Genomic DNA, 22,725 nt, shown 5'->3' with positions numbered 1-22,725 from the left:
TGTTAGCATACACCTGACTTATGCAGTATTGATTTAACAGGTTGTTTTTTTTTTACATGCTAGGCAAGCGTTATTGACTGATCTATATACATCCTAAGTCCCATAATTTTTTTGTAATTTTCAAAGTGTGTATGTGGAATTATCAAGTGAATTAAAACACTCTAGAAGCCATAATTTGTATTTAAGACCCAAGAAAAGTTACAGGCATAGTGGCACACCTGTTTAATCCCAGCAATGGGAAGGCATAGGCAGGCAGATATCTGAGTTTCCAAGCCAGCTTGGTCTACATAATAGCAAGTTTCAAGCCAGCTGAGGCTATATAGAGTGACCCTATTGAAGGAGGAGGAGGAGGAGATGGAGGAGGAAGAGGAGAGGTTGTTCTGAATTATTTGCTATATATCTAATCTATAATAAGTCATACTTGTTGATAGTCTCAAATATATATTATTCCTTTTATAGCATATAGGACGCTTAAACTAAATACTTTTGTTGCCATACTGGAATGGCAGCTGTGTTGAGCTATTGTAGCCTCAGAACAAGAATACTATTGTTGGGTAGAGTAGGAACAAAGCCACTGTTACTTCTGGGCAGGAACTGCATGTCATCAAGAATTGACCATAAGAGACCAGCTCAATCTGGCTGAGGGCACTAAAACATTGCCATAAAGTATTCTGCACATCAATAGCAGACACATGCCAATTTACCCGGGACATTCTACACAGCCGGTCCCAATAAGACTCAGTTCACACTAGGAAACTCATTTCTCAGCAAAATCCTGAGATGCCCACCTAGGCTTTAGACATGAGCCCCACACAGATGTCCACCGGTTAGACACCTGGTGATTGAAGAGAGCCCCCTGTGGGTGTGCCATCTGACTGAACCTTACAGTTTTCCTTGTAACTACTACAGAAAGAGTTTTTTTTTTTTTTATCCAAGTAGTGTCATCCCTTCTTTCTATGCTTGGAAAGCAATAGACACTTTAATTTAAACAGCGAACAGACAAATATAAGCCTGACTAGCCAGCAGTCCAGGCAGAACTCATGTTATTCTTTAATAATTTCTTACACACAGTAATGTGTTGATCATATTTTCTCCCCCCTGAAGCATTTCTTTTCCCCATCTTGCTTTCATGTTTTTGTTATGTTTAAACCCATGGAGCTTAAACAGAGTTGCCTGCGTGAACATGTGTGTGCGGTTATTTGCTAGATCGTAGGCAACTTACCAGTCAGTACAACCCTGAAAGAAAATGGACTTTCAACAGCTAGGTGGAGCCTCATGAGCCCCTCCTCCATTCCTGCTGAAATGTTGACAGCTTTGGTCTTGTTCAGGTCTTGGGCCAGTAAGCATGGCTGCTATGAGTTTGTTAGTGACCGGCACCCTTTCTCAATCCTCAGGCCTTTACATTCTTTCCGCACCTCTTTCTGTGGTGTTCCCTAGCTGTCCTGTCTTAAGTCTGAGCACTCAACGGTCACTTGTGGGGGAGCAGAATAGTCAAGAAAGCCTTGTTTAAATTGTCTGGGGAGACACAGTTCTCACTGAGCACTATACAAACAGAAGCAAAGCCCCTGTGAGATACACCTCAAAAACAGGAGATTCTGTAATAGAAAATAAATTTGAAAGAATACTTCCGGAGTAAATGCTGGCATGGTTGAGCTAAGTTGACAGGTGACATTCTAAGGCCCTTTGGCCTACCAGGCTCCACTTTGGTACTGAGGGGGAGGGGCGGCAATGGATACTTTCCATCTCCGCAACCCAAGCGTTCTCTATGTCTCCGGCATGTGGAGGAGGGAAGGTTGTTCAGGTCCTCTTCTGGTAGTTCCCTCAGCCCACTGCAGGCTCCTGATCCTCCAGGTGGGGCATGTGGAAAAGCAGCCCTTCCTCTGCTGTTCTCCTGCTCTCCCCAAGGAAAGCAGACTTAGCCATCATGGTGCCTGTTCACGAGGATTTATCTCTGGGCTCCAGTTCTCAGTTCTGTGTGTCAACAGCTCTGATTCTTGTCAATAAGAATGCAGCCTTATTCTTGCCAGATAATTTACTTGTCAAAGGTTTATTTAAATTAAGTGAACAAAAAAAAAAAAAAGCCCTCAGTATTCACAGCAAACAGCAAGACCACATATGCCTTTGTTTTATTTTTTCCAGTCTTTACTTTTCTTGCCCCATCTAGTAAGAAGTTCCTGGTTGGTGGCAGCTGCCCTGGTAACTGTAGTAACGGGCTATTAGGAACCTAAAATCTAAGAGAGAGCACCATGGTTTGAGTACGGTTTGTCCCTCTGAAACTCAGGCAGTGTCTCCAACTCTCCGTCTCTAGCCACACGACAGCCTCCACTACCTCAAGTCTCTGCCAGCAGAAAAAGACCACCACCAAATGTGGCCTTGGACCAGAAACATGAACCAAAGTAATACTCTTCTTTGCAATTTACCCAGTCTAGGGCATTGTGTTGTGAGCCACAGAAGATGGACTTTGTCACTGACCAGAGAACTGTGATTCCAAAGATGCTGGACTTGTTCTACTGTGTCCTCTAGTGTTCTGTTCCATACGTGGAAGTGTGTAGCAAAATTGAGAAATTAAATGTTAACTTTCATATGTACTGTATCCTCCAAAAGGCTTGTCTTGAAGGCTTGGTCCCAGAAGATGGATTCAAGGATTAATTACTCCATCACTGAGAGGCGATTGGACCATAGAGATATGTTGTTCAGCTGTTTGCTCTGAACTGAAACATTTCCTCATGGAGGGAGGGGGAGTTCCTAAGACTAAAGAAATGAATAAAACTCACAAGGCCAAAGAAGATCCTGAAACTTAGATGATTCAGAAGGCCCCTCCCGAAGATTATATATGCGGGCTGGAGAAATGGCTCAGCGGTTAAGAGCACTGTCTGTTCTTCCAGAGGTCCTGAGTTTAATTCCCAGCAACCACATGGTAGTTCACAACCATTTATAATGTGATCTGATGCCCTCTTCTGGCATGCAGGTGTACATGCAGATAGAGTGTTCATATACATAAAATAAATAAAATATTTTTAAAAAAAGATTATATATGCACTAATAATCCATGGAGATGTGGGAGGAGGGAAGAAAGAAGGGAAGGAAAGAAGGGAGGGAGGGAAGGAAGGAGGGAGAGAGAAGTCCCTCTAACAATGATGTTTCTGTGAGTCATCACCCATATTGGAGTAGTCTTTTTGGTGATGGGGCTGTCTTTAAACCACCCATTTTCCTGTAAATAATCCTTCATTCATACTCTTATAAACCCAATAAACTCATCAGTTCTCTAAGCTAGACTTTAGTGGAATCATCTTTCGGTTTGTCACTGATACCTCATCTTTGATAAATATGCATTTGTCCATGTCTTCTCAGGAAAACTCATTTGACAGAGTGCTACTATTATCAATGAGTTAATATGTTGGTTGAGGTCTTACTAAATAAAGTTTTGGAAAGTGGGGCCTGTTAGGTGGTTTAATCTTGCCTAAGCTCCTTCCTGTCTGTTTATATTAGTTTCTTTTTCTGTTGTAGTGATTAAATGCCCTGACAAAAGCAACATAAAGAGGAAACAATTTATTAAGGTTCAAAGTACAGTGGCACAATTCACAGTGACAGGAACTCAAGACAGGAGAAACATGGAATAACTATTCACTTCAACATCCATAGTCAAGAACAGAAAGCAACGAGTGAATGCTGCTGCTCAGCATCCTTTCTCCATGCACGGATATCAAGAATCATCCTTAATTGCTTTTCCACCTTATTCATTTAGGTAGGGTCTCTCAATCAAACCCAAAGCCCACCAACAGGACCAGTATTGCTAGCCATCTTGCTCTGGAGGAATCCTCCATCTCTGCCTTCTGAGACTGGAATTACAGATGGGCTACCACGCCCACGGGGCATTTAGTGGGTTCTGAGACTCCAATCTTCATACTTGCGTAGTAAATACTTTGAACACAGAGCCATCTCCTCAGCAGTCTTGCTTCCATTGTTGAGACATGGTCTTACCATATGGTCTAGGCTAGCCTCAAACTCATGATATTTCTGCTTCAGTTTCCCAAATGCAGGGATTACGGGTGTTCTCCAATAAGCCTGGCAACGAAGAGCCATCTGTGAGGCACAAATCAAGCCTAGTAGTGATTTGATCTTGAACGCCTCTGAAACTGTAAGAAACAGATTCCCATGGCCTATTAGTTCCCAGCCTATGGTATTTTGTATCATAACAAGCCAACTGGATTTACTAAGACAATAAATAGATCTGATATTTAATTCATTCTAGCAATCTCTACTTCATAATAAAAGAATTCAGTGTACTTAAAGTAAAACAATTACGAGTAAAGGATTTACTTTTACCTCCTGACTTTAGATGTTTCTTTTCTGTGTGACTTGTATGCTACTGGTTCCTAAATTCCTCCACCATTGTCATTTAAGTTTATTATTTGTATAGTGTATGATTTTATTCCTTTTTTTTCTTTTCCTTTATAAAAAGAAAAAGCATAAACACATACAAAATATCACTGACTATTAGAATGAAAAAATATTGGCAATACCACGTGCTGGCCAGGACTTGAAATAACTGGAATTCTCATATATAAAACATGAAGTCATTCTGGAAAACATTCTGTATATTTCTTAGTTATATTCTTAGTGATGGAGGACCTTGGGTGTTATGATTAGCATCCCAAGCACATGTATAATTCTGCAGTTCTGAGGCTGGTCTCAAACTTACTGGGTAGCCAAGCTTGACCCTGCTCCTGTCTTCATTCCCAACTGCTTGTTCTCAAAGAAGGATAGTATTTTCAACATAATTTATGGAGAAGTTTGACCTCCATAGACAAATAATAATAAAGACCCTCAATTAAAAATTCACAGTTTTAGGCCAGGCGATGGTAGTGCACACCTTTAATGCCAGCACTCAGGAGGCAGACACAGACACTTATCTCTATGAGTTTGAGGCCAGCCTAGTCTACAGAATGAGATCCAGGACAGCCAAGGATACACAGAGAAACCCTGTCTTGAAAAAAAAAAAAAATCACAGTTAAAAAAAAAATTAATTCAAAATGAATCAGAAATTTCATTCAAAATGCTGAACTATAAACTTTGACCTAAAAGCATACAAAAATATCACTGACTATTAGAGTAAAAAAATATTGGAAATGCCACATGCTGGCCAAGCTTTGAAATAACTGGGATTCTCATATATTGCTGATATAAAAAACAAAGTCATTCTGGAAAACATTTGCTATATCACCTGCAATTTCACTTCTGGGTTTGGGTTTGGAGAAATGAACACATCTCCACCCCAAAACCCACATATAAATGTAAAGAGAAATTCCATTGATAATCACCCAAAACCACGGAAAGAAAAGAATCTGCCCATTGGTGAATGGACAATAAAACTGTAATGAATGACACAGCAGGAGGGACCCCTCTGCATTAGTATAAATAAACTGTTGGAGTAAGACTGAGATGGATCCCCAAAACACTGCTCTGAATGAAGGCGCCCTACAGGAAAAGAACACAGACTATATGCTATGAACTGAGTGTTAATATCCCTCCAAAATTCATATGAAAAGCCTGAATTCACAGTGTGGTGGCGTTCAGAGGCGTGGCATGGGAGGTGAGTACGCCATGAAGGTGGTGCCCTCATAAATGGGACGAGTAGCCTCATAGAAGAGCCAAACCGGATGAGCAAACCTGAGCCGAGGGAACAGCCCACAGCGTTCCAACCCCTCACCCACCCAGGCGCCAGAAAGACGCAAGCACTGAGGATACACAGAAAAAATAAATGGCATTAAGACAGTCTTATATGCAAAAGAAGACTTAAAAAACATGGAACACTACAAAATTACAAGAATTAAATAACATTTTCAATAATAACTCTGAATATTAACAGTCTCAGTTCCTCAATCAAAAGTGCTAAAAGATGGGGTCAAGGATAATGGTTCTTTGGTATTCACTTGAATATCAGTTGGGGTTTACATTAGTCCTACATAAATGAAACCTTAAAGTGTCTTAGTTCAAGGGGCTATTGAAGGTCTTTAGCAGGCGAACATGGCACTGACAAGTTTTGCCTTTTACCCTTCTCCCTATGCTAAAAACCATTAGATTACATTCCTAAAGCAACCCAAGGTCCATTCCCTTATTTGGTCACCTCCTCCTCCTCCTCCTCCTCCTCCTCCTGAAACTGTGAGAGGACTTAATTCCCAGGGGCTAGGCAGTTCTAATCAGAGCCATGTAACCTCTGTGGACACTAGCTAATCTCAGTTAAGGTCCAGTAGCTGAGGGGTCTGGAGTCTACTGTCTTACCATTCCATACAGCCCTGATCTATTCTGATTGGGCCTGGTTGATATTTGAGTAACCTGGGGCAGATTTAGTGTCTATCTATTTGGCTAATCTGATGTCATGGCAGGCTTCTTTTCTCCACTGTCTGTCTAGGCCTGCATATCAGTTTCTTGGAGTTCAAAGAATTCCTGGGAAAGCCCCTACCTGAGGACAACCAATCAGCTTACAGGGCAAGTTGACCAAGAGCTGTGTTTATGAATGCATGGCCTTGCTGTTCCCAAAGTAAAGCACAGCTGACCCTAACCAATCAAATTAAAGGTCAAAGCAGTAGTAAAAGACAAACATCAAGGAGTCAACAAAGCCCCCACTAACTAAGGGAAATCCCGAAGCAATCAGCCAATCTTGAGTCCCCTCAAACCCTTATATCATTCTTGATCAATTAGTTTAAGAGTTACCACATAAAGCCTCTCTGTCTATAAATTGAGCCTATGAAATCACTTCTGGGTCGCCATTTTGCCCTCATGGTGACCCCAGCATGCTGGTTAACTTCTGCAGAATAAGCACTCTTTGTTCTTGCATACTACCTGAGTCTGGGGTCTTTCTCCAGTGATTCTCAGACCCTAACAGCTGACCACCAAGGTTCAGCTATCAAAGTACTGAAGTCCAGCAATCAAAAGCCCCCTTTGGGCTATTCTAATTAATATGCTCAATCAAAATGAACCAACTCATGAGGTTTTCCTTTTCCTTTATGAACTGCCACTTGCCTGTGGGCCACATCTGCCTCCTCTCTATCCAGAGGCAATTTTTTTTATTTTTTTTTTGTCTCCATGGAGCAAATATCTGTTGTCCCTTTTCTCTTCTCTTTTGTCCTGTCTTTGTCTCTTATTCTCTACCCTTTGTCTCTCTGGGGCATATAAATCTTTGTGCTAAGAACATGGTCTTAATGTGTCCTGGTTGTTCTTCATTCCAGCTCTAGCAAAAATGACATGGACTGATGCCTAAACAATGATTGTCTCTGACAATTTTAGAACTCTGTAGAGCAGTGGTTATCAACCTGTGGTTCACAGTCCCTTTGGGGGTTGAATGACCCTTTCACAGGGGTCGCCTAAGGCCGTCAGAAAACACAGATATTTACATTATGATTCATAACAGTAGCAAAATTACAGTTATGAAATAGCAACAAAAATAATTTTATGACACCACAACATAATGAACTGTGTTAGTAGGTCGCAGCATTAGGAAGGTTGAGAATTGTAGCTCTAGAGTCTATGATCAAGACATTAGAGCCAGACATGTTGGATGGCACATGCTTTTAATCCCAGAACCTGGGCAGGAGAAGCAGGTGGATCTCTATGAATACGAGGTTAACCTGGTCTACATAGCAAATTCTAGGCCAGCCAGAGCTACACAGTGAGACCCTGTCATAAAAAAAAAAAAAAAAAAAAAGACATTGGAAGATCTCTTGTCAGTTGAGGGCCTGCTCCTTAGCCTTTGTGACAGTCATTGTCATGGAGTCTTCACGTGTTCAAGACAGAACACGTGTCTGGTTGTGGTTCTATAAGGGCACTCTCCCACTCATGAGGGCTTCACCTTCATGACCTAATCACCTCCCAAAGTCACACTTCTGAATGCCACCATTTTGTGGATTCAGGCTTTGTGTAAGATTTTGGAATTAGAGAAACACTCAGTTCATGGTATAGAGCACATAGTTAGCTGAATGGATCACAATACTGGATGTGTCTTTTTTTCCTACTTCCAAGGAACGCACTTAACCACTAAAGATAGATACTACCTTCCTTATGGTGAAAGAACAGGCAAATGTATTTTAAGCAAATGATAAAACACATACTTCAAATTAAAATTAGAAGAGATAAAAAAGTCCGCTTCGTATGGACAAAGGGATCAGCCCATCAGGAAGACATTATACATCTAAATATGCACACACCTGGAGACTTAGAAAAGGAGCAGTGACTAAAAGTGCTCCTGGGGGCCAGGCAGTGGTGTCTCACATCTTTAATCCCAGTACTCAGGAGGCAGAGGCAGGGGGATCTCCGTGAGTTTGAGGCCATCTTGGACTACAGAGCTATTTCTAGGACAACCAGGGCTACACAGAGAAGCTCTGTCTTGTGGGGAGGGGGACCGCTCCCCTGGCAGGGAGATACAATGTTCACCAATGTGCTGGCCCCTTCAGTTTCTCCAAATGTGGGAAACTAGGCTGTATGGTTTGTGGTAGTGGGGACTGCATTCCTACTCCCCCGCCGCTTAAAAAAAAATGTCCTTGTAGTTCCCAGCACACACACGGTGGCTCACAGCTGTCTGTGGCTACAGCTCCCGAGGATCTGAAGGCCTCTTCCAGCCTCCACAGGCACCAGGCATACATGTGACTCACAGACATACATGCAGGCAAATACACATACGGATAAAACAAAAATAAATCTTTAAACGTATACACATTCAACACAACGGCTCCCAATTTCATAGACAAATATTGTTAGTTCTGAAGTAAAATGTCAACATCAATACAGCCATGTTGGATACTTCAATCTCCTACTCTTCCCGACGTGCAGGTTATATGTACAAAAAAAAAAAATAATAAGTAGAAACACTGGAATTGTATGTCATAATAGATCAAGTGAACCTAACAAATGTGGAGGTCAGAGGTCAGAGGTCAGAGGTCAGACAGAGGACAAGTAGTAGGAGTTAGCTCTTTCCTTCTACTATATGAGGGAAGGTAGCAGGCAAGCAGGTGACTGGAACGCTAAGCTAAGAGTTTGTAAAGTTTTTTGTTGTTGTTTTGTTTTTGTTGTTTGTTTTGTTTTTCACTTGAGACAGGGTCTCTCTGTGTATCATTGGCTGGCCCAGAACCCACTGTGTAGAGCAGGCTAGCCTAATAGAGATGCACCTGCCTCTGATTCCTAGGTGCTAGGACCATAGGCATGTGCCACTGCACCCACAAGAACTCACATCTTAAACAGCAAGCACAAGGCAAAGAAAGGAAACTGGTTGGAGCCTTTAAAGTTTCAAAGCCAGACCGTCTCTGTGACATTTTTCTTCCAGCTAGACCATGCCTCCTAAGCCTTCTCAAAACAGCTGAGACCAAGTATTCAAAATGCCAGAAGCTGTTGGGGGAGGGGAACATCTCACTTAAACCACCCAGTTCTACTCACTGCCCCTCCCCCTCCACCACTGCCCACTTCAGGTCACTACCTCATAAAGCAAAAGGCACTAGCCAACTTCTGTACAGGTCCCCATGGTCTTTCCATCTCAACACTGTTTAAAAGTCCAAAGTCTCTTCTGAGAGTCAAGGCAATTTCTAATTGTGACCTCCTGTAAAATAAAAAAATAAAAAAAAAAGGAAATGGCATACTTCCAACATGTAATAATACAGAGTATATATTACATTCCATAAAGAAAATGCTGGACCAAAGCAAGACAAACCCAGCAAGGCCAACACCAAATTCCATAGCTCTGCGTGCAATGCCAAAGTGCTTAGCTGATTCTACCCTTGCAGGTCTTTTGTCTGTAACACACACTTTTCTCTTTGCCTGTGTGCAGCCCTCCTTGGTAGACATCTCATGGCTCTGGCATCTCCAATACCCAGGAGTCTTCACTAAAACCCAGGCTTTGCTTTCGCAGTTTCATGTAAGGCTTTCTCAGGGCTTCCATGCAGGGACTCCCCTGCACATGCTTGTCTTCTGTGGCTCTAGGGAACCACAGAGGAAGATTCCATGACCCATTTATTCATGGATCCTCCGTGACTCTAATGGCAGCATCATGTGGACAACGCTGTCAAGTTTAGCTGCCGGCCTGATGAGTTCCTTGGCTTCTTGACTCACTTTTGTAGGAGTAAACAATCCCTGAGCCTTTCACAGCTTAGCTGGGCCGGTCTCTCCCTGAGGGCAGCTTCCCTGTGTTCCAGTGCAGGACACCTCACCTTAAGGTCCTTATCTCTTTCTGAACAAGCTTTGGCTGCAACGTTAAGTTTCCAGGTGCTCTTTTTCATTTCAAACTGTACATTTTACTTCTTTCTTTCTTCTCCACTTGCTCTTTTTCATTATAGAATGCCTAAGAGTGTTTACTGATAATTATATAACAGAGTCAGTATTAGGCTGTCTTGAAATCTCTTCCATCAAACAAATCAGTCCATTACTTTTAAACCCAGCCCCAGGCAAGAGTAGAAGCAACCACATTTTTTTTTCCACCATCAATTAATCTCTGGAAATACCCCCACCAACACACCTAGAATCTCCCAGACAGCGGCAAATCCACCAAGGTAACAATGAAGATTAGCATCACACAGAGCACAAAGCCGTTTTAAGCAATCCAGCTGTTTTTTTTTTTTTTCATGCCCTCTTTTCATGAAGCTATTCCTATTGCAGGGAAGATTGTGGAGACCCAGATCAAGATGTTTCAGTTGGGAACAGCAACTGAAGTCACTCCTGCGGTATTTTGGAAGATGGAGTGCCAGGGCAAGAGATAGCCCTTAAGAACATGCACTGCACACATTGGTTTGTTCCATTCACCTAGCCACCGCTGCCCAATGTGGTTTTACACCGTCAGATCAGGTTCTTATTGGGCTTTGAGCAAGGACCAGGAATTTCCAGCTTAGCAGTTACACAATTGGGTGACATCCAGCAAGGGCAAGCTTGTTACCAAGTGATTGGCTAACTCACATAACTAACACTGAGCGAGCTATCTATAGACCTCAGGACTGTTAGGTATTTTCCTGTGCCATGAATGTTCTACTACAAGGTTGGTGGGCTGCGCAGCACAGATGCCCCACTCTGACATAAGATACCTTCCCATTCTTGTGGTTATTAGCAGGCTTTTTTTGGGGGATGGGGGGATTTTACGGTCTTGCTCCTGGAATTGATGACGTATGGCCTAGTTTTTCTTTTAAAGTTAAGCCTGATCCTAAAATGGAGACAAAATGGAGTTTATGTCAGCCTCATACTCTAATTGCCTCACGATGAGTGGCTCCACTAGCTGCAGAACATTAATTTTCAACATGTGAGCTTCTTTGGATATGAGGGGATACTCACATCCAAACTACACCATTAAATTAGGTCATGAGTATGGAGCCCAGTGATGACACAAGTAGTTTTCATGGCAAGAGTAGGAGACCTGACCTGGCCTCCTTTTTTTTCTGGGCCACTTGATGCCTTATGATACAGGAAAACCCTTACCAAGCAGTCACTCAACTTACCTAATACATTGCCAATTTATTTTGTCTCAGTTTCAGAGGTGTGAGACACTTAAAAATGTCAGAGGTAGAGAACCACCTCTCCTATGTTGAAAAAGGAAATCCTTATGATTGGTGTCAGTTTTTCTCAAGACAGGACTTGCGAGACCACTGAGCCCTGTTCTGCCCAGTTCACGAACCCCAAAAGACCAGGAATAAACAGACTCCGCTGTAAACACATGAGGTTCTTTTTATTGTAAATTACAAGCTGAAGCTTGGGCCCACACACCCCCACCACCAAAGTGGTGAGAGCCAAGCGCCCTGTGCCCAGGTTAGTTGGGTGATTTAAAGATTCTGGTCCATCCCAGCATGCCCAAGGCAGGGGCGATTCCTGCCTGGCAAGCATCTATTGGTCAAAATGCTATATTTTGAATCGATTGGCTATAGGAAGGTTCCCAGACCATTAATGACCTGGTGTCCCTCCCTAGGGGGATGGTCCAGTTTCCTAGCAACTGTATCTCTAGTGGGTGGAGAAAGAATGCAGTGAGGTGGCCCTTCCCCTCAGGGCATTACTGTACTTCTTTACCTACCTGGTTCAGGCCTTAATAATAGCTGCTAATTTATCTTTTGGTCTCTCAGCCCCTGGACAGAATCCTGAAAGGTGCTCAGTTGTGGCAGAGAGCAGGCGGGCAGGGGTGGAGGGGTTGGGGGAGGGGGTTTGCAGGGCTGTACTTCCTGCTTGTCTCACCCTGGTTCGTACCATGCTTGTTCCCAGGTTTTCTGGATGACAACTGAAAGTTTCTAACTTGTAAGACAGAGGACAGCAGAATTTAAGAAACTAACAGATAACCCAGAGGAATCTGCAACGGGGGTTAAAAACAAAAACACAAAACAAAAAAAAACAGCTTATCTGGGAGTCACAGGGATCTCACAGAGCAATGGCACGTGGACCAACCAGTCACTTGCCTGATAGTCAAGGAATTATCCTCTAAGTTGGTGTATTTCACGGTTTCCTTAAGCGTGATATTGTGTTTGTTGTATTCCATCTTAACCAAAACAATATTTAGTATAATGTCCTTTTTATTGTGGGGGAGGTTCAAGACAGGGTTTCTCTTTATAGCCCTGGCTGTCCTGGAACTCTCTCTGTAGACCGGGCTGGCCTTGAACTCAGAGATCTGCCTGCTAAGTGCTGGGATCAAAGGCATGTGTCAACACCACACAACTTAGTATATTGTCTTAATTCTGAAGTATTTAGCAGGATTTTCATTGATTTTAAAAATTGGTTCTGTTGAGATCCGTAAGCAGGCATCTCTATGGCCAGCCCCAAGGGACCTGACAAGCTGGATATCAGGTATCTGTGAAGCCACCTACAAACCACCTGAAACCTGAAACCTGAAACCAGGTTTGCTTGCTCTGGGTCACCTTATAAGAGAACTTGTACCACCTCCAATCTCTCTCTCTCCTACCCTGGCCAGAGACATTCTCTGTGACCCCTTCCCCCTTCCCTTAATAAACCTCCCACATGGAACCAGTCACGTGGAGTGATTTGTGAACCTGTCCTGTAACTTTGTTGCACAATCCTAACATAGGTGCATTGGCTGGGAATAGGTGCCTCCAGCAGCCATGCCCTGTGGTGGTTACTTTTTGGTGCCAGCACCCCACCAGAGCTGCTGGAAACCTATTTCATTCCAAACACCCATGACCCACTTTCCGCCAACCAGATCTCTATCTTTTGCATGCAACACCGGCTGGATTGGTGAGTTCCCCACGTTGGTCAGCATAAACACCTCTCTTGGTAGGGGAAAATTGACAGTTGTGAGTCCAGCAACTTCTTACTACCCTTTGAGACGGAGGAACCCCCAATCATGGTCTTCATTGGCTACGGTTGACCCTTTTTGCTGACCTCCATTTAGGGTTTCCTCTTTCCCTTGGGTGAGATTTTTTTCCTTCTACGCACAGTTTCTCCCCCTCTCATGCTCACCTATGAAAATCCTAGTGCCGGTTTTGTAAACCTGTCTCCTACAGGCAGCTGTGCCCTTGGTCTCTGCCAACGCTGACGAGTTGTTGGATCAGGTGTGGCCATACTACTCTACTGAGCCACACCTTGCCTTTGGGATGCCTCTGGCAGGTCACTGACTCCTACCCTCCCAATGAGAACTGCCCGTTCGTCTGTTCCTCCAGTGACTCCACTGGGATGTCTTCTGGAAATTTTTAAAACCCTATGCATGGAGCCTGAGTTAAAGGCCTCTAAGCTCATGTGCCTCTGTAATAAAACTTGGCCTACATATTCTTTAGATAATGGTTCAAATTGGCCATATAACGGCCAAAAAAATCCCAATATTTTACGGGATCTTTTTAATTACTGTCATCAATCTGGTAAATGGAAGGAGGTATCTTATGTTCAAGCTTTCTCTCTTCTCTGCTCTAAACCTTCTCTCTGTTCTTCCTGTTCTCCTACCCAACTTCTTCTAGCTATAAAATCTTAACCTCAAGAGTTCTCTACCTTTGATCCTGCGGATGAACCTCCACCTCGCCATTCTCAACCTCTGGCTTCTTCTCAATCTCCATCTACTTCCTCCTCCTCTTCTTTAGCTTCTCCAGCATCCTCAACCCCCTCCCCAGCAAAAGGCTGTCCTAGTCTACTTTGGCACCCACTTTCGCCCCACCAACAGCTATTAGCCCCCCTGCTACCCACTCTCACTCTATAGTGAAGCCCACTTCTACTCAGCATAAACCAGCCTCAATTCTTCCCTTGCAGGAGGTGGCCAGTGTGGATGGCTTAGTTAGGGTGCATGTTCACTTCTCATTAACTGAACTTTCTCAAGTAGAAAAGAGATTAGAATCCTATACCTCTCTCTAATCCTTCTACTTTCATTAAAGAATTTCATTATCTCACTCAATCTTACAGTCTTATATATGATTCTTACCAATAACCTATTAGCTGAGGAGCATAGGTGAGTTTGGGAACAGGCTAGAATGCATGAAGATGAGGTTCACTAAACAAATGCAGCACACCTGGTTGGGGCTGAGGCAGTGCCCAACCAAGATTATAATCCGGAAGGCATTTTAGCCAGAGATCAGTTCACAACCTGCTTCCTGGCTGGTCTCCACAAGGCTGCCCTTAAGCCAGTTAATTATGAAAAGCTCCAGGAGGTCATTCAGGACAAGAATGAAAACCCTTCTCAATTCCTAGAGTGCCTTACAAAGGCCCTCTTACAACATAATAATCTAGACCCCGAAAGTACAGAGGGTAGGCAACTTCTGATGACCTATTTCTTCTCCCAGAGTTACCCTGACATCAGGGCTAGGCTTAAATGCTTGGAAAAGGGGACCTCTGACTCCACAGGCAGAAATCTTAGCACTGGCCTTTAAGGTGTACCACAGGAGAGTTGAGAAAGCCCGAAAGCAAAAATACCAAATGCTGGCCAAGGCCATCCGGCCGGCCTCAGTGACTTCCCAGGCTCTCTTGCCTCCTAAGGCATGAGGACCATGGGGTCCCTGTTTCAAATATCTTCAAGAAGGTCACTGGGCCCAGTTTTGTCCTAACCCTACAAGGAACCAGGGCAATGTCCAAAATACTACCAAGAGGGACATTGGGGTGTTGACTGCCACCGTTTCTCCCATGATATGATGGCATCACTCCCAGATCTCCCCCTGGCCGATATCCTAGGCCTGGCTACGGACGACTGAAGGTGCCTGGGTTCTTTTGCGACCACTGCCATCACTAGCAGGGAGCCATGGGTAATTATCATGGCATCAGGGTGGCCCATCTCCTTCCTTGTGGGCACCTGAGCCACTTACTCATTCCTGATGGACTATTGGGAACCAACCTCTCCTTCTAGTTCCCCTGTTGTCGGAGTTGGAGGACAGCCTTGTCAGCCTCCATTACTCAACTGTATTTTCAGGGGTGTTCCCTTGACTCATTCCTTTTTAGTGATGCCAACTTGTCCAGTTCCCTTACTGGGAAGGGACTTTTAGCCAAAGTGAGAGCCTTTATCTCCTTTACTCCACCCTTTCGCCTGACCCCAAGCTCACCAGCATCCTCTCTCCTCCTAGCTACCCTACCTACCAGTTGTGACACATCACTTCCTTTCCCAGCCTCTCAAGTGCACCCCATGTCTGGGATGTCCAAAACCCCTCTGTTGCTAGACACCATTCCTCTGTGATTTTTCAGCTACAGGATCCCACTTGGTATATCATCCAAGCTAAATACCCACTTTCTCTAAAGAGCCTCAGGGGACTTAAGCCTATGATCGTGGACCTTCTAAGAAAAAAAACTCCTCCCCACTTCCCCTCCTTCTAACACTCCTATACTTTCTGTTACAATGGAGCCTATTGCCTGGTTCAAGACTTCTGGCTTCTTAATTCTGCAGTTGTCCCCCTCCAGCCTGTTGTAGCTAACCCCTATACTCTCCTCTCCACTATCCCCTCAGGTACCACCCATTTCTCAGTTCTGGATCTCAAGGATGCACTTTCCTCTATTCCCTTGGACATCCAGTCACAAAATAGCTTTGCCTTCACTGGACTGACCCTGACACCCTTGTTTCTACTCAGCCTACCTGGACTGTCCTACCCCAGGGGTTCCGGGACAGCCCACACCTTTTTAGCCAAGCCTTAGCCTCTGATCTAATTTCCTTATCGCTCCCTAACTCTAAACTTATACAGTATGTAGATGACCTTCTCTGCAGCCCATCCCTACAAGTTAGCCAGACTAACACCTCTGCTCTTCTAAATTTCCTATCCAGTAGGGGCTATTGGGTCTCACCCTCCAGTGTCTAATTGTCCACCTCTGAGTTCACTTACCTGGGACTGAAGAAGCTGGCTTGGTGATACACATTTCTAATCCTGGAACTCAGTTTATATACCTGGCTGGCCTCAAACTCACAGAGATCCACTTGCCTCTGCCTCTTGCATGCTGGGATTAAAGGCCACCACACCGAACTGCTGTGAGACACTATCTTAATACAGCATCGTTATCCTCTAGCTCATTTCTTTTGCATTTTGCTCATTATCAATTACTTAGATTTCTCAGCATCCCACACTCCATTGAGCGTTGGTTTTATTCGGCTACCTCGCTGGCTGTCTTTAGTTCTGAAGCCAATCGTCAGTTCTTTTCTCTTATTTCTTCATTCTCAAGCTTCTGATTCATAGCTCACTGACTTACAGAACACTCCTGAGCAACCTTTGAAGAAAAGTGTGCTGACTCTGTGTTGGAACTCTGGTTTCCAGTGAAAGAAAACTGGCTTAAACTACACGGACTGGTCCTTGGGTGAAATCCAGGTAAAACTGGAATACAAACAACCTCAATTTCTGGAAGCAGGAAATTGTATCCCTATCCCTGAATTCTACTTTTTCTCTCTTGCCTTCATACTCAGAAAGCATATGTCGGGTCCTAGATTCAATCATTACCCTGGTATCCTATCAGGGAGCAACATTGTATTTCTGAAAGCTCAGTTAGCCTGGATGAAGTCATACGTCCAGCCCTCCGTGGTCCTGCACTTGGGGGCGGGGTCAAACCTTCAAAGCACAGGAGAGTGCAGAGGAGACCGTTTACCCAAAAGAAACTGAGTTGTTACTACTAGAAAAGGAGACATCTATGCGGGACAGTCCAATGTAATAGCTATCCATTGTTTCCTAAGATTTTTTTTAATTGAATTTGAATTGATCAAAGTTAAGCTTTATTGCTACAGCTTGAAGTAGTGCAATAATAAGCATGTTGATAAACAATTGTAAGTAATACAGACATGTTAATCTTGTTTGGGGGACACCACATTAGAACAAATGGAAAATAAACACAAAATATATCAATGGCTACCTAATTTCCTTTTTTCTTTTTAAAGATTTATTTATTTTATTTATATGAGTGTTCTATCTGCATTTACACCTGCCAGAAGAGGGAATCAGTTCACATTATAGATGGTTGTGAGCCACCATGCGGTTGCTGGGAATTGAACTCATGACCTTTGGAAGAGCAGACAGTGTTCTTAACCACTGAGCCACCTCGCCAGCCCCCTAATTTCCTTTTTTAAAAGACAAATGGGTATCTTCTAATTTTTTTTTTTTTTTTTTTTGATAAATGGCACCTTAAAAAGAAATGTTCTTTTTCTGGACTGTCTCCTCACTAAAACTGTGTGTGGATCTGGAGTTTAAAAAATTATTTAAAAGTCAGGTGTGGTGGTGCATGCATGCCTTTAATCGCAGCACTCAGGAGGCAGGGACAGGTGGATCTCGGTGAGTTTGAGGCCTGCCTGGTCTACAGAGCCAGCCAAGGCTACACAGAGAAACCTTGTCTTGAAAAACCAAAACCAAAAAAAAAAAGAGCGAGAGAGAGAGAGAGAGAGAGAGAGAGAGAGAGAGAGAGAGAGAGAGAGAAGCAGTAACTATCTTGGTACTTTGAGCAGAACCAAGCCTATTCAATCCTCAAAAAATATCTAGGAATTTAAGATCTGTTTCTACTTCCACCATTCTGGCATAGGAAATTTGCTCAGAGCTACAGCTCTGGTTTTGTTTTGTTTATTTGTTTAACTTTTCGCTTTATTCTATGTATATGGGTGTTTTGACCGCAGGCCCCATATGTGTGGAAGTGCTTACAGAGACCAGAAGAGGATGACAGATCCTCCTGATCTGGTGTTACGATTGAGAGCCGCCATGTGGATGCTAAGAACTGACCTGGGTCCGCTGAAGAGAGGCAGGTCTTAATTATTGCTTTTAATTACTGAACCACCTCTCCAGCCCCTAAGTGTTTGTGGGTCAGTGTTCACATTCAACTATTATTGCCCCTCCGGAGCATTTTTAAAAATAATTTATTTAATTTTATTTTATGTGCATTAGCGTAAAGGTGCCAGATTCATTGGAATTGGCATCACAGACAGTTGTGAGCAGCCATGTGAGTGCTAGGGAATTGAACCAGGATCCTTTAGGAAGAGCAGACAGAGCTCTTAACCACTGAGCCATCTCTCCAGCCCCCCTCTAGAGCTTTTAAATCACTTATGTTGTGTCATACTTCTTGTTTCAGTGCCATAGTTTTTGGAGTTTGCCTAGCTCCTCACTATCTTGATAAGTGCTCAAAGGCCCATCCAAAACTCCCGATTATCTGGGAGGTGAGGAACAATCATAAGGCACAGGGTTCAGTCCCGAGTAGCAAAAAGAAAAAGGAAGTTGGAAGTCAGGGCATGAACATGATTAAGTTTTTGTTCAAGAACAACAGCCTGAGAGAGTCAAGACATTGTGCAGTCTCCGTGAGATGATTCAACAGGCTTTAAGCAACTGAGTGCTTACACACAAAGTTTGCTTCTGAAGCTTTAGATGTATACTCATAACCTGGGGGGGCCGTTAAAATGCAGATCTGGATTCAGGAGGTTTGGGGTGGGGCCTGAGATGCTACAGTTCTAACAAACTTAGAAATGCTGGTGTTGCTGGGTCTGGAGGACATACTTTTGAGTAACAAAAATATATTAAAGAAATATTAGGATCGCTGAGAGAGCTCAGTAAAGTTTTTGCTACAAAAGCATGACAGTCTGAGTTATGGTCCCCAGCACATGTAAAAGTCTGGTCCATCTGTATGCGTGTATTCTCCATTCCACCACCTTCTCCCCTCCCCCAGAGGGCCAAGTAGATCCCGGAGGCTCAATGGCTAGCCATCCTAGCAGAAATGAGGACTCTAGTTTCAGTGAACAATGCTGTCTCAAAAACTAAAGTGGACAGCCACAGAGGAAAACACCTGAGGTCAGCCTCTGGCCTCTACAAGCACACACACATGCACACATTTCATGCATATAAAGGAACCAAAAGAAATCTTATATATATTCATATACATTAAACTTTATGGGAATTTGTGACTGAGTAGGTGGTGTTACATTCAAGAGTGAGGTAAAATACACATTGAATAAACCTTCTACCACAAAGCTACACCTCTAGCCTAAAAAGCAATTATAGACATGTTTTCAGTTTGTATCTGTGTGAAGGTAACATTATCCACTAGATACAAGATGAGGAACAGGTCTGGGTAGGGTAGAGAGCAATAACAGAACATTTATTGGGGGAAATAATATACTATGCGCCAGGCTCTTTGTGTGTTATTTTATTTATTCTGTAGGATACATTTATGAGGTGGATATTATTGCAATCCCTCATAAGCCTGGGGAAATTGAAGTTAAGGCTTTTATCAATTAACTGTTGGTAGTTTGGCTATACATAGTTAATGTAAATGTGGAGACCAGAGGGCTGTCTGTTGTGCAGTAGATATGTTGACCTGGGGCTTGAGAAGAGTTATTCTTGGGCCAGTGAGATGACTCAGAAGATAAAGGTGCTCGCCACAAAAGCTGATGACCTGAGGTTGCTTTCCAGAACCCACATGGTAGAAGGAGAAAAAGAATTCATCAGTGACTTCCACAACCATGGACGCTGTAGGCAGGCCCTCCCCCCACCTCATCCTGCACTAGATAAATGCACAAACAAAATTAAAAGAGTTATTCGAGCAACAGAGATTTAGGAAGAATTAAGAATTTTTTTTTTTTTTTGAAAGCAGAGTGTTCTGTAGCTCCTCATGCTGGCCTTGAACTCGTTTGGAAGCCAAGAATAACCTCGAACTTCTAATTCCTCTGCTCCCACCTTTTGAGCACCAGGAGCATTGATGTCTACAGCCACTCTGACGCTAGTTTTTAGCTTTTTAAATAAGTAACTTTATCCTCTGATAAGATATTATTAGTTTGTTCTTTATTCCTAAAATGTATCCACTTTTGGCAGCTCTAGCAACTGCTCAGCAGTTAAGAGCACTTGGCTGCTCTTGCAGCGGACTCAGGTTCAGTTCTCAGCATTCACAAGGCAGCTCTGTAACTCCACTTCCAGCACCGTCTCCTGAACTTTACCGGCACCAGGCAAACATTTACACTCAGAGAACAAAGAGAAAGAAATCTTTTTTTTTTTTTTTTAAATGTGTCCAATCTCTAACAGAAGTCTCCAGGTCAGGATCCTGGAGGAGACTCTCCAGGCGCAGGGCAGATCAAGGCGGTGTCCCTACAGATATGCAGAGCATTGCTTTTAGTCTCTGTGCTTACATACTGTCCAGTGGGCAGTGGGCAGTTCATGGGGTTCTGGGACTGTCTGGTTATTTTGAGTGAGTGATGTCACTGGATCTGGTTATCAGGAGCAGCCTTGGTTGCAGTGGAGTTGCTGACTAAGCTATTTTTATGTGTCTAAAAGGCATTTTTTTTGGGGTGGGGGTCGTGTTTCGAGATAGGGTTTCTATGTGTAGTCTTGGCTAGCCTGAACTCACTTTTTAGACCAGGCCTGGCCTCGAACTCGCAGAGAGATCCTCCTACTTTTGCCTCCCCAAGTGCTGGGATTACAGGCGTGCACCAGCAGGCCCGGCTTAAAAAAAATTTTTTTTTTTTTAAACTATGCTCATTACAGTGTGAAAATATCCTTCCGGGTCTGGGTCACGCTTTTTTTTTGTTTCTGTCCCAGTCTGAGGGTCTAAGTTCATCAGTGTGCGGTGGATTCCTAGAGGCCTGTCTCAGGGGTCCAGCGGCTGGTGTGCAGAGAGTCCTCTGGTCTCACGCCATGTCCCCGGTCTCGCGCAAGTTCGTTCCGGACCAGGCACAGCAGTCGGACAGCCATGGTGATCTGGGCGGGGGGAGGGGGGTCGTTACGCCTAGGTTCCAACCTGGCTTCCAAAAGCCACCTAGCTCTCTAGACAACCATCGCACGTGACGGCCCTCCCCCGCAGCCGCAGTGCTCCTGCCCCAGCTCGCTGCTTCCGCCGGCCCGCGAGGCCCCGCCCCTCTCTGCCACGGAGAACCAATCAGCACGCACGCCCCTGACTCCGCCCCAGCGGCCCTCGACGCGAGCCCCTCCCTCCTCCCACTCGCTGCCCGCCCGTCAAGCAGGAAGGCAGGCGGTGTTCGGCTGGTGCTCGGTTCTCTCCGCCGTGTTGTCCTCCTTCCTGGTTCCCGGTCACCGGCGGCGGCGGCGGCGGCTGCACGGACGGCGGCGCGGTCCCTGCGGGAGGGGCAGCACTAACCAAGCGGCAGCCGCGGAACAGCAAGCCCGACGCGGCGGCGGCGGCGGCGGCGGCGGCTGGGCAGCCAACATGGCGGCGGCGGTGGCGGCGGGTCCGGAGATGGTCCGCGGGCAGGTGTTCGACGTGGGGCCGCGCTACACCAACCTCTCGTACATCGGGGAAGGCGCCTACGGCATGGTTTGGTGAGTGCGCTCGTTTGCAAGCCGGGCCGTCCCCGGTCACCCTGTGCCCCTGCCCTGGGGCTGCTCTGGACGCGGACGCGGCCCTTCCCGCGCCTCGGCCTCGGCGTTCCATGACGACCCGGACCCCTGCTCCTCCTTGGCCCGCGCTCCAGGAGCCCCGGGGCGGGGTCGCGGAGCCCGGCGAGGCTTAGGTGTTTCTGGGGTGCTTCCTGATCTGACCCTCGTTGCCGTTGGAGGGGCACCCCAGACTGAGGCCAGGACCCCAGGACCCCAGGACCCCCGGACTGGGTCCCAGGCGTGTGCTTCGGATGCTTCTCCCTCGGGATGGGAACGGAAGTGCACCGTGTCCCCTAATTTATAGCATGATAGCCGCCTTCCTGTGACATTCGATTGTAAAACCAGGAATTCCATCAGATGCTTGTCCGTGGCGGCGGCGGCGGCGCCCGCCGTTTTCCAAACCAGAACCCTCGGCTTGTGTGCTGCTGAACGCAAAAATATTTTACTCGACCCTTCCTAATGTACGTGAACAGCATTCACAACATAGCTTCAGCACAGCTAATGATGCGTTCCCGCCCAGGCTTTCTAAAAAGCATTAATGACCAGCGCTGATTGTAGGCATACTGAAATCTTGAAGTTTCAAAATGGGTTTAAACATACCGGTTTCGTTTCAGAAAGGATAAGCATGACTCTTGAGAGTTAAGATGTATTCGGAATTGGGCCTAATTTGACGTTAAAATACCCCTTCGTGACTCTTCAAGAGCGCTCAGTTAACAGTGTTGAGTGTATCCATATGTTTTGGCCCGGTTTGTGTGACCGACTACCCTTAACGTTTTAGCGTTCTGGTATATATACAGCCCTTAGTAGTTGTTGCACGGTCACTCGCAGGACTTCTCACCTGCTTGTGGAATGACGAGAGAGGAATCGTTTTTATTAGAGCCGTGTGGAAAGAAAAGATAACCTGTTTCGGATGAGGTATTGAAAGTAAGGCTTTTGCCCAAGGTCACAGAACTAGAATCAGACGTTGATCATACACAGATCCTGTTTCAAGTGCTGCAGCTCTTCAGTCGTTTCTCACGCCTTT

At 44.8% G+C, this 22,725-nt stretch overlaps 1 protein-coding gene across 4 annotated transcripts in view; it reads left to right on the top strand.

Annotated features, from left to right (window-relative positions):
- The first annotated feature begins 21,302 nt into the window (after window positions 1-21,302).
- Window positions 21,303-22,725, top strand: part of Mapk1 (mitogen-activated protein kinase 1) — a 58,268-nt gene continuing 56,845 nt past the window's right edge. For 2 of the 4 annotated variants that reach the window (XM_060371374.1, XM_060371373.1), the window contains exon 1: window positions 21,303-21,644. In XM_060371374.1, coding sequence (XP_060227357.1) covers window positions 21,532-21,644 — 113 coding nt within the window. In that variant the 5' untranslated portion in view covers window positions 21,303-21,531. The remainder of the gene's footprint in view (window positions 21,645-22,725) is intronic. The other 2 variants (XM_060371372.1, XM_021645935.2) reach the window with 2 other exon arrangements.

This window comes from Meriones unguiculatus, chromosome 17 (genome assembly GCF_030254825.1).
Source record: "Meriones unguiculatus strain TT.TT164.6M chromosome 17, Bangor_MerUng_6.1, whole genome shotgun sequence".
In the NCBI taxonomy this organism is placed as follows: domain Eukaryota; kingdom Metazoa; phylum Chordata; class Mammalia; order Rodentia; family Muridae; genus Meriones; species Meriones unguiculatus.
The sequence above is the reverse complement of the archived record's forward strand: the minus strand, read 5'-3'. Positions and strand labels throughout refer to the sequence as shown.